The 12,307-nt window shown below is 43.7% G+C and overlaps 1 protein-coding gene across 7 annotated transcripts in view; it reads right to left on the minus strand.

Moving 5' to 3' along the window:
• The window catches only part of PSD3 (pleckstrin and Sec7 domain containing 3), a 157,201-nt gene that overhangs the window by 40,647 nt on the left and 104,247 nt on the right, over positions 1 to 12,307 (minus strand). The window contains exon 10 of one of the 7 annotated variants that reach the window (XM_083718578.1): positions 3,027 to 3,195. The exons of the other annotated variants lie outside the window; for them this stretch is intronic. Coding sequence (XP_083574704.1) covers positions 3,058 to 3,195 — 138 coding nt within the window. The 3' untranslated portion in view covers positions 3,027 to 3,057. Of the gene's footprint in view, positions 1 to 3,026; positions 3,196 to 12,307 lie in introns of those variants that run through there. 7 annotated transcript variants of the gene reach the window in all.

Below are 12,307 nucleotides of genomic sequence, written 5' to 3' on the forward strand. Positions count from 1 at the left end.
CTTCATCCATAGAACTCAGGACAGTTCAAGGTACCAGATAAACAGGTGAGCGAGCATGAGGGATGAGTTTCTCAACAATCTGGACTACAATCTGAGATACAATCTGTGAAGATCTCTTGGATCATAACGCTCATCTCAGGACAGAACAAGTATTCTAAGAAGGGTGAGGAAACCTGTAGCTCTCCAGATGCTGTTTGACTGCAACTCCCATCAGCCCCAAACAACGTGGTTATGGTCAGGGATGATGGGAGATGTGGTCTGCAACTTCTAGAGAGCCGCAGGTTCCCCAGTAAGTTGCCAATGTTAGTATTATGAATCAACAAATTGCAAACTTTAGCAACTTCACTACTCATTACCAACTCCACATAATTATCTTTCATTCAAATAAGTAGGACTTTGCATGGGTTATTATCAGCAACTAAAGAACACATAATTTGTTAGCTGTTAGCCTCAATTTATTGTCCTCTCTCATATCTTACTGCTATGATTTTAAATAATAAACGATTTCACATTATGACTTTTAATTAAATCACTCTAATAAAATGAATACTTTTAAACCATTTAACGAGCACAACCATTAATCTTCACTTGCCCTAAACAGAACCGGATACAGCAATGAAATGGCTATTCAGTCTTCACAAATAGCAGCAGATGATGTAGCTGACAGGGAAAGATGCAAGAAAAACAGTTTACAGACTGGAAGAAAAACAAACATAGAAACAGAAACCCAGTTCTTGATATTGAGGCCTTTTTTTTACTTTATTAAACCGGGAGTGGCTATCAACTCAAGACAAAGACATATGACACAGCCTCCCTTGAGGCACAGGTAACTTTGTTCTGTCTTTGACCTGGAAGCAACTGAGTGAACCCATCACACATGATGCAGAAACACAGATGGTGATAAATAAAAGCCAACCTCAGAGCAGCAAATCATGAAGGCACACTTAAGCACTCCAACCATGCAGACACCTCTGAGGGTGGGCACTTTGAGCCCAAAGAGACTTTTAATTATTTATTCTGCATGGCATACAAGAGGGCACTGGTGCAAAATTGGGAGGTTTCAGCGCCAGAACTGCAACAGCCTCAAAATGAAGTATCACACAGCTCCATCGATTAAATCTGCGGCCTCACAGATCAATCACCTAAAGCTGCAATTGATTAATATCCCAATTAAGCCTATTAAAACTGCATCCCTATTATGGGCATCCTGAGATTCAAATCACATGAAAAGGGTTGTGCACACTGTACTTAAATTAATGAATTAGGCAAATTAATAACTGGATGAAATTTACACTTTGGCAAACTATAGCCACAGAAATATTTAGACCCTGCTATAGAAGTGGAGAGTACACTAAGGAGGTCTGTTAACATCAGCTTCAATATAGTATAATAAGGATTTCTGGTTTTAAACAGAATGCTTCAAGCTGGATAAAAACAAGCATCAAGAAGGTACTGCATTTACTGTAGTCCTATATGGGGGATAAAGCAGCTACCCTTATTTAAGTCATGCTCCTACTACTCAAATGTTAATGTGGTACCCAGTAATGAGAGCCTTCCATCAGTCTAGCCTTTGACTTATCTCTAGCATGAGGAAAGCCTGCAGGTCACAACTTGATAGGTGCATCCTTCATATTTACATAACAGTGGCGCTGTGGTCTAAACCACAGAGCCTAGGGCTTGCCGATCAGAAGGTCGGCGGTTCGAATCCCTGTGATGGGATGAGCTCCTGTTGCTCAGTCCCTGCTCCGGCCCACCTAGCAGTTCAAAAGCACGACAAAGTGCAAGTAGATAAATAGGTACCGCTCCGGTGGGAAGGTAAACGGCACTTCCGTGAGCTGCTCTGGTTCGCCAGAAGCAGCTTAGTCATGCTGGCCACGTGACCTGGAGGCTGTACGGCGGCTCCCTCGGCCAGTAAAGCGAGATGAGCGCCGCAACCCCAGAGTCATCCACGACTGGACCTAACAGTCAGGGGTCCTTTTACCTTTACATGGCTGTGGCTGCTGAGAAGCCCTTGTAGGAGAACACCATGCTTAAATTGGCTCTAAATCTACCAAACTCAGATTCTGAAGCAGACTCGCCTGATTCAATCCGGAAGGATCATGACCTGGACCAGGTCACGAGGCAGTCTGAGTGCTACAGCAGTGCCTCTGTTCCTATAAAACATATTTCTTGTCATGACAGGTAAACCAAACACTCACAGCCTGGAGCGTTTAGCTAGTGCATGGGGCTCCTCGTCACTGCGCACTGCAAACCCGTATGAGAGCAGCAGGACTTGATAACATTGCATTGCTCTTAGGAGGAACTTTGTAGGAACAAAAAACAACAACCCATGGCTGCATTATTAGGGGCAGCCATTCCACCCGAGAACAACAGGTCATTAAAACCCATCACTCCCAGGTGGACTTGTTGCATTGCATTCAAAGCAGGCAGCAGCAAGGAACTCTGCATGCTGGCTGCTCCAGGCTGTGGGTGGCTAGATTACCTGTTTAAACTTTTTTAAAAGATATGTATTTTATACAGATATTTTTATACAGAGGCAGTGCAGCAGTCCTTGGACCACCTCATTGAATAGTTTTTTTTTTAAAAAAAACAAGCCATGGTTTTTTTGCCTTTTGGGTTCTGCACAGCCTGTTTCCCCATAAAAGCCCATGCAGAACCAGGAAGGAAAGATTTTAGTCTTGTTTTCATGCAGAACTGAGACAGACTGGAATTTCGTGGATCGGACCCTCCCTCTTGCCCAGCAGATGTAGGGTGCCCACCCACAGCCCTGAAACATTAACACAAAACTACTTCCTTAATGTAAGTGCTAGGCTTAAGGATGATCCACAGTTTGCAAAAAACATGTGGTATCATTGACTTAAGGCTTCTGAGCCCTTAGAAAGATTTGGGGCTACTGGAAATATTTTTGAAGAACACCCTCACCACCCCAGAACCTAACCCTTTGAAAACGAATGCATGTATTTTGAAAAGGGAAGCAGGTTGGAGACTGAGGGTTGAAACCCTGAAGAAAAACCTAACTGCAATCAGACAAGAAAATTAATTATTTTAATTTGAATCTTAAATGGCTGAAATTGCTAGTTGAAACCATAGGAAGCAGTTCCTGCTGACAAATGAGTAGGTGGAGTTCTCAAGACCTGGGGAAATGCTGTTGCTGTTTGGAGGGAGAGAGCTGGCTGCTGATCTGCTTTCGAGCTCCTGTTCCAGGAAGATTACAGGTAAAAATATTACATAGGTGAACATTTATTCATTAATTGCTCAAAAAAATGTTCTCATTGAAGTCCAAGCCACTCTATGAAAAATATGCCTACTCCAAAACAGCTACAAATGAATCAGCAACTCTCTGTCGATATCTGTGATGAAACATCGGTTGGATCATGAAACTTTGTTGGAAGAAGCCTTTTCCACGTGGTCAGAGGCTCTCTCTTTTATTACTGATCAGCTCCAGCTAAAATTCCAGCACTGAAAGCAATCTCTAGAGACGGATCTGTGTGAGCACTGGCTCAGATTCAGTTCTGCCATAACAGTGATTTGAGGGCTAAGCAGCAATTTGAACCGAGGTCTCCAAAGATTAAGTCCGGCACCGATCCATTACACAGAGGCAAACCCAGATTTGTCACTGAGTACCTGCTTAATAGTTATGGTATATTCAGTTACATTCACCTTTTGCATTCTGAGGTGTGCACCTAAGATAATGCGTGATATAGCCCACCTGTGAGGCTAAGGCCAGGGTTAGCCAACATGCTGCCCTCCAGAAATTGTGGACTATTAGTCTCATCTTCCCTGATCATTGGCCATACTGCCTGGGGCTGATGGGAGTTGTAGTCTAAATATCTGGAGGGTACAGTGGTACCTCGCAAGACGAAATTAATTCGTTCTGCGAGTTTTTTCGTCTTGCGAATTTTTCATCTTGCGAAGCACGGATTCCCATAGGAATGCATTGAAAAAGAAAAAGGAAACAAACTTGCAAGACGTTTTCGTCTTGCGAAGCAAGCCCATAGGGAAATTCGTCTTGCGAAGCAACTCAAAAAACGAAAAACTCTTTCATCTTGCGAGTTTTTCGTCTTACGAGGCATTCGTCTTGGGAGGTACCACTGTATTTATTTGGTTACACTCCAATTAAGGCCAACATTCAGACATGGCTGAATGTGGTCTCTTAGATGCCACCCAATAATATACTTTACTGTCTGAAATGGATCCCAAACCCAACCTACTCACCTACCCTCACATACTTTAAAAAGTCTTTCTGCCCTATTCAAACAGCAATTCCTATCTTCATCCCCCACCGCCCGCTGCATAGTGTCATCAGAAGTAGGCCCCTTCATGTTGCAGCGTGGCAAGGCACGCAAATCTTAAGACGAAGGCAACCCTGGAGCAATTTGAAACATGGGAGTGGAAAAACAGCAGATTTATGCACAGTCCTGAAACTGAAGGAGTTTTCCATTCTGATCTCCAGTGCAACATGTATAGGGTTTTTGCTGGAGAAAAACCAAGGGATAAAAAAGGATGCCCACAGAGAATCATGGGCGACAGCAGCTTCCGGTGTTTACCACACATTCAGGCTGTGTGTCACACCAGTCTTCTTTCCATTCGGACTCACTCTCGAAAGCAAAATGCTGAACAGCAGCATCTGTAAACACCTGACAAGGCTAACCAGACAAGCACTTGTAAGTATCCATTGAGGTGAAAGCAGCAAGGGAAATGAAAAGCACAACCAGGTGTGCGGGGAAAGATGAAGATTGAACTAATTATCCCAGCTGTTTATTTGTGGAGAGGAAAATCATTTGGGTAAACAAAAAGCCCAGCCATCCTAAGCCACTGAATGCTGAGGAACTGCTCTGTGGGAGACCCTTTACTTATTAGGTGGCTGGTACCGTAGGAGGCTTTTAAGCCTGCTAAGTCAGCCAAAGGGTCCCTTAAAGAGAAAAGTGATGCTGACTCCATTAAAAAGCAGGATAAGGAAACCTTGCAAGTCCAAGTTCGCTCATAATACTGTTTAGAGACAACCGTCCTTGCTGAGTCCTTTTAAACATTTTTAAAATATATGACGACGAGGGAATTGTGTTATTCCAGAGCCATCTTTGACTTGGGCAAGTCTGTCGAATCAAAGACTGGGGAGTGTATGCTTTGAATATAGAAGGATGCAGGTGCACTTGTGGGCATCTCCAGTTTAAGAAGGAACAGGTAAAGACCCTGTACCTGAGTCCAGAGTTTTGGGTTAAGCAAACAAGTATTGTGATGACCAAGCAGCTTTCCATGGTCCTACAAAGAGGCTCAACTGCATGCCAATACCCAAGGCTACTAGGGTGTGTGACACCCCCACACCATCAAAATCACTATGCGACTATTCTAACACTCCCTTCCTTCTCTGCCCCTCCATCCCACCTCATCTCCCGGGCAGTCTATAGTATCTGTAAAATCAAATTACAAAGCATTTTCTTTGAATCACTTCAGGCTGCAGGAAGAGGGAACTGCTAGCTGAGTGCTTGTCTAAGTTCAGGACACAAAAGAACCAGCCTCCAACTCATTTATTTATTTTTTAAGAAGAAAGCATTTCCCACTCGTGATTACACCACAACCTGTCCTGACTACATCCTTTCAAAGCCGCTGGGGGAAGAGATGAAAACCAGGGGCTGGGGCTGCAAATACTCTGCCCTAAAAAATAATAATAGTAATAACCACATTACCATACGAAGGATGCCCAAATTGTGCATATGTACATGGGATGAACTGGATCGTATTTGAAGCACAGGAACATAGCATTCGATTTGAAAAAGTATTATATGTTTTGGACACAATCCAACCGAAGTTTAGCATTCTGAAGTCTCAATGATTTCGGCTGAAATGGACAACTCTTCTGCTGAAATCAATGGATCTTGTTAACTAGAACTTGCACACTGAAACTTCAGTATTTAGAAGGACCTCGGGAGTTCACTCCTTTGTGTGATGATCGGTTTCCATTATTTCTAAAGTGCAATAGTATTTTCCTCTGGCACATACAAACATATGGTTCATAATCTTTCATGGTCTACTGCGGGTGAGCAACACTTCCTAGGGCTCCTTGGTCATTTTGTGACTAAGAAGTGCTTAATTCAGTAATCTAATATATTAGGTAAAGGGACCCCTGACCATTAGGTCCAGTCGTGGCCGACTCTGGGGTTGCGGCACTCATCTCACTTTATTGGCCGAGGGAGCCGGCGTACAGCTTCCAGGTTGTGTGGCCAGCATGACTAAGCCGCTTCTGGAGAACCAGAGCAGCACATGGAAACGCCGTTTACCTTCCTGCTGGAGCAGTACCTATTTATCTACTTGCACTTTGACATGCTTTCAATATATATTAGAATCATAGAATCATAGAGTTGGAAGAGACCACAAGGGCCATCGAGTCCAACCCCCTGCCAAGCAGGAAACACCATCAGAGCACTCCTGACATATGGTTGTCAAGCCTCTGCTTAAAGACCTCCAAAGAAGGAGACTCCACCACACACCTTGGCAGCAAATTCCACTGTTGAACAGCTCTTACTGTCAGGAAATTCTTCCTAATGTTTAGGTGGAATCTTTTTTCTTGTAGTTTGGAACCATTGCTCCGTGTCCGCTTCTCTGGAGCAGCAGAAAACAACCTTTCTCCCTCCTCTATGTGACATCCTTTTATATATTTGAACATGGCTATCATATCACCCCTTAACCTCCTCTTCTCCAGGCTAAACATGCCCAGCTCCCTTAGCCGTTCCTCATAAGGCATAGCTTCCAGGCCTTTGACCATTTTGGTTGCCCTCCTCTGGACACGTTCCAGTTTGTCAGTGTCCTTCTTGAACTGTGGTGCCCAGAACTGGACACAGTACTCCAGGTGAGGTCTGACCAGAGCAGAATACAGTGGCACTATTACTTCCCTTGATCTAGATGCAATACTCCTATTGATGCAGCCCAGAATTGCATTGGCTTTTTTAGCTGCCGCGTCACACTGTTGGCTCATGTCAAGTTTGTGGTCAACCAAGACTCCTAGATCCTTTTCACATGTACTGCTCTCAAGCCAGGTGTCACCCATCTTGTATTTGTGCCTCTCATTTTTTTTGCCCAAGTGCAATACTTTACATTTCTCCCTATTAAAATTCATCTTGTTTGTTTTGGCCCAGTTCTCTAATCTGTCAAGGTCGTTTTGAAGTGTGATCCTGTCCTCTGGGGTGTTAGCCACCCTTCCCAGTTTGGTGTCATCTGCAAATTTGATCAGGATGCCCTTGAGTCCATCATCCAAGTCGTTGATAAAGATGTTGAATAAGACCGGGCCCAAGACAGAACCCTGTGGCACCCCACTAGTCACTCTTCTCCAGGATGAAGAGGAACCATTGATGAGCACCCTTTGGGTTCGGTCAGTCAGCCAGTTACAAATCCACTTAGATGGCTCTTTTTTGGCCCAATGGGCAATACCGATATCTTCCCTCACCATGTGGACCAACTTCAGCAGGTGGGCGGGGCCACCCACTTATCAATTATTTGATATCACAATGACATTAGGTGTCTCATTCACCTGTCAAGTTGGCCTGCAAGGTGTGGCGAGGAGTCTGCTTTGCCTGCACATTCTCTGAGTTATTTTCAAACAAATGGCCTCATGAGCTGATTTGGGCCAAGACTGAGCCACAGGCCAGAGGTTCTCAACCCCTGAGATACCTTATGCTAAATTTGAACAAGTAATCTTCATAAGACTGTAAATCTATTTTTATTTTTTTGCAATAACCCACCAATTCCGTAATTGTTAATACTGTGCACAATTTATTGCAGAATTCAGTGCAAAGTTTATAATCATGGGATAAATAAGATTTCCAGGTTTGTGACCACTGTAAGAGTGCTTCTAGAGGGGAGTTTAATATTGCTTATGGGTAATATCACAAATGGGTAAGCAACAGGAAATTATGAACTATTCCCTGGAAAGAGTAAATCCAGATTAAATGGGGGGTGGAATATAGGTTAGCATTTGATGACAGTGGCTTCAGAACGTGCATGCATGAGGAGCACCAGATGCCACAATAAACAACCCAAAAACTTATCAAGCCGCCTTTCTGGTTTCCGAGATTTTACCTGTCATTGCCCATTTAACGTCAAAACACGTCTGGCTCTATCAGAAGACAGAGTGAGGCGGCTGCTTCAGGCAGCTGATTTTGGGTGTCATGAAAGGGCAGCCAGTTGTTAGCTGTTTAATGTATTGTTATTGCAAAAATGTGGTGAGGTGCAAAGTATCTTGGGCATGCAATGTAAAAGGACGCGGTGTCAAATTATATTTCTTGTGGAGTTTTGCACCAACCGGAGCGCCTTTGTTTTTGATGAGTCCCTTTAAAAAGTGATCCATGGAATAAGAAGTATCCATCTATCGCCATTGCTGACTGAAAACTGGAATTGTTAAATCTCATCTCATAATGGCTGAGGGTTACTAGGACAGGCTAGTTTAAAAGATTGACTAACAGAGCAGACCTTGCACCAAGAGCTGCAGCAAAAGGGAGGGAAGAAAGGAGCATTATTATACTTAACAACACCAGCTGGTGAGCTTTATGAAGCAATGACTGACTGGCAAGAAGAAGAGCTGGGCTTTAGCCTGCAAAGCTTTTATGTTTATGTTTGATTGATGACGTACCAGTCTAGGGATTAGCTTCTTGCAGTTCAAAATCCTGAACTGCAATACTTTTAAACAATGCCAGCTTTGTTTCGTTCCTACTTGTGATTAACTGCTGTACGCTGAGAATGAAACTCAAGCTAGCATATAACTCGGCATGAACTAAATCTGCTCCATGTGGGAGAAAATAGATTGATTTAGTGTGCAACACACTTCTCTCTCTCTCTCTCTCTCTCTCTCTCACACACACACACACACACACACAGAGAGAGAGAGAGAGAGAGAGAGAGAGAGAGAGTGACGCATACAACTGACTAGGAAATTTGTTTTCCATGTTAGCTTTGGATTAGCTAAACTAAGCCTAAATCAATCTCTCTCTCTCTCTCTCTCTCTCTCTCTCTCTCTCTCTCTCTGTGTGTGTGTGTGTGTGTGTGTGTGGTGATGTTTTGGCATTTTGAAATGGGATGAGTAGGAGTCGGGACAGCTGGCGTCCGTTCTTAGCTCCACCCCTGAGTCACTGTGTGGTAATAGGCATGTTCGAGTCATATAAAAAATAGCAACGGCTATACTAATGAAATTGTATGCTTTGAAGATGAAATCTGGAGTAGAACCTTACATCTATCCTGGATTGTCATGGCAAGACTGCTAACTGGCCAGAATTTTACCTGCCTGGCCACAATTTCATCCTCCTGGCCAGAATAAGAGGGTGTAAAACCTAAAAGAAAAGATCCATCATTGGGTGGTTTTGTTATTTTCCATAAGATATGTTTCCCTTCCCGCCAAAATAAATAAATAAATAAATAGGCTCTTCAAAGGCACACTTTGCCATTACATTTTAAAAGCTGCTCCCCTGGGGGGAAACAGCACTTTGCAAAGCCTCAAATTGGATTAGACCTTAGATCCTTAACAAGCAAAATCAACTGCCTCACTCAGGAAAATGCATTCTGTGCATTCTCACAATCATTATGCCAGAGGTGCCAAAGAATTTTAGGAAGCCAGAAACTATGGAACAAAATGCAGCAGCCTTGTAGGCAGGGCAGCAGAGAATGGGGGTGCACTTGTGGATTTGCATTTCATCATTACTCCCTCAAATAATGAACTTAGTGTCCCCATGCCAACAAGATCGAAGACAAACCAGCCACCGAGAAACAAGGAGGAGGCATCACTATGTCTGGGAATAGTAGAACCCCAGTCTACAAAATCACTAAAAAACCAAGAACAGACCCTTAAAAAAACCCAAACCCAATGGGGACAACCTCCCCGCCCCCCATGTCCCAAACAGCTCAATGGGGACTCAAAATGCCCATGGTTGCCAAGATCCGTGGAATGTTGTCTGCCAACTGGAAAAGGAAAAACAGAAAAGCAGGGTGGGAGGAGATGATAACCTGGCTTGCTTGAGCACCAAATAGCTTGAAGTATCCCAGAGGAAGAAATGGATGGCTGGCTCTGTAAACAGGAGCGGTGCTGTTAGGGGAAGTGATCCCATTTGTCCACTTATAGTTCTCTCTCCCTCCCCACCACTGCCCCAATACACAGTGTGTTCCAAGGGATATAGCACTCAAGAGATTTGACAACTTAAGGTATTTGGCCTCAACCAGAACTGTGGGCTTTTTACAGCTTCTTAAACTATCTCATTGTGCAATTTCAATTTACCAGCTCCGTGCAATGATGAATGAATTAAACCTTGCATAGCATTTTGCACTAAAAGCCCTATAGAAATGCTAACAGATATCTATAAATAACTTCTGTTTTGTGTGTTGAAGAAAGCAATTAAAGAAGAAGGAGAAGAAGAAGGAGAAGAAGAAGAAGAAGCTGCAGCAGCTAAAGCTAAAGCTAAATCTTTAGTTCTGGGGGGCTGGGGTAGCAGGGGAAGAGTTTGAAACAAAACTGGATAATCTCATTTCTGATTTCATAATCTCACATCTTCTTCCTACTATGGCTGAGAGGGGCATTTTCCACTGTATTCCAGAAAACAGCATCTGGGCAGCTTGCTTCCATCTCAGTGTGACTTCATTAGATTACTGAGATGTAACATGTCACTCACCAGCCCAATATATTTTGTCTAAAGCAGACCCCAACTCCCACCACGGCCAACACTTTAAAGAGTCTTGTTGTACTATTCAGACTTTCATTTCCTGCCCTCATCTATATGCTCCCTCAGGGTGCAACCCAAAGAATGGTGCTTCACCGGGGGCATGATAGGGCTGGTCCTGTGTACGTAGGGAGCATCACAAAGGACACTGCAATGTGTCAGCATATGCCTCTGCAGGACTGCTGAGTATTTGAGTGGACAGGCTTCGCCCTCATCACAACAGTACTCCCACTTTTCGATCACCCACTAAACTGGGCAGCCGCTATTCTTTTATATGGGAGAACGAGTGCATTAGGATAATTCCCAGCTCCAGTGACTGAGATCTGGGGCTCTCCTACTTGTTATGAACATTTGCCTGCAACAAGAGTCCACTCATTCACAGCCCTTAGCCTACAGCTTTTGGGAGGGTTGGAGAAGAGTTGGTGGAGGCTCTCTCCTAAGACAAGGTTTCACAGAATATATTAGGCATTTCCTTGCACCATTAGCTTCAGGGATTTACTCCTGCTCGCTCTCTCCACTCAGTTTGTCCACGTTCTAGTTACTCACTGAAATAATAGGGAGAGTGATATAAATGGACCACATGGGTGGGGGCAGCAGAGAAACTAAGTCACTCAGTGGTTAAATGACTTTCACAAGAATATGCTGAAGGTCATTCTGTTGCATCTTTTCCTGGCTGACCCTCCATCGCTTTTTTACTTAGTGCTGTGCCTAATTCAATGTTTATGCTTTACCTTTTTATTGTATGTATTTTTGATAATATTCTGTACAGAGTTAATAACAACAACAAAAGTGAGAGATTCCGTAAATGAGAGACCTAGCCCTCAAATAGGATTACTATACACACACACACACACACACACACACACACAAATCATTTCACTAAATTCAGCTGGGGGACTGAGATGCATAAAGAAACTCTTCGAAGGCCTGGCTCACACAAGCACATCTAGATTCCTTGAACGCTTGTTTCTCATTACAGCTAAAGTAGGTTCCAGGACAGGGATAGGCAACCTAAGGCACAGGGGCCGGATGTGGCCCAATCGCCTTCTCAATCCAGCCCGTGAATGGGTGTGTTTTTACATGGGAAGAATGTGTCCTTTTATTTAAAATGCATCTCTGGGCTATTTGTGGGGCCTGCCTGGTGTTTTCACATGAGTAGAATGTGTGCTTTTATTTAAAATACATCTCTGGGTTATTTATGGGGCATGGGAATTCGTTCATTCCCTCCCCCAAAAAATATAGTCCAGCCCACCACATGGTCTGAGGGATGGAGGACCGGTCCATGGCTGAAAAAGATTGCTAACCCCTGTTCTAGGGCATTGGTCTTCAAGTGGTGGGCTGGCTGGGACCCACTATGAAATCACTGCCGGATCCAATGTGGGTTGCAATAGCAGTACTTCTGCCCTATAAATATATGGCAAGAGAGAGAGAGAGAGAGAGAGAGAGAGAGAGAGAGAGAGAGAGAGAAGACATGGGGCCCCAAATGCATGTCTGGGTTAAAGGTAAGTCACAGGTCCAAAAAGTTTGAAGACTACTTCTCAAGACTACAAAAAGTTCTCCTGCAATAGAGCTGTTCATCTTTAACGTGTTACCCAACCCTCTTGGTGACTATGAAC

The sequence above is a fragment of the Podarcis gaigeae genome, assembly GCF_964106915.1.
Source record: "Podarcis gaigeae genome assembly, chromosome: 17".
Classification (NCBI taxonomy): Eukaryota; Metazoa; Chordata; class Lepidosauria; order Squamata; family Lacertidae; genus Podarcis; species Podarcis gaigeae.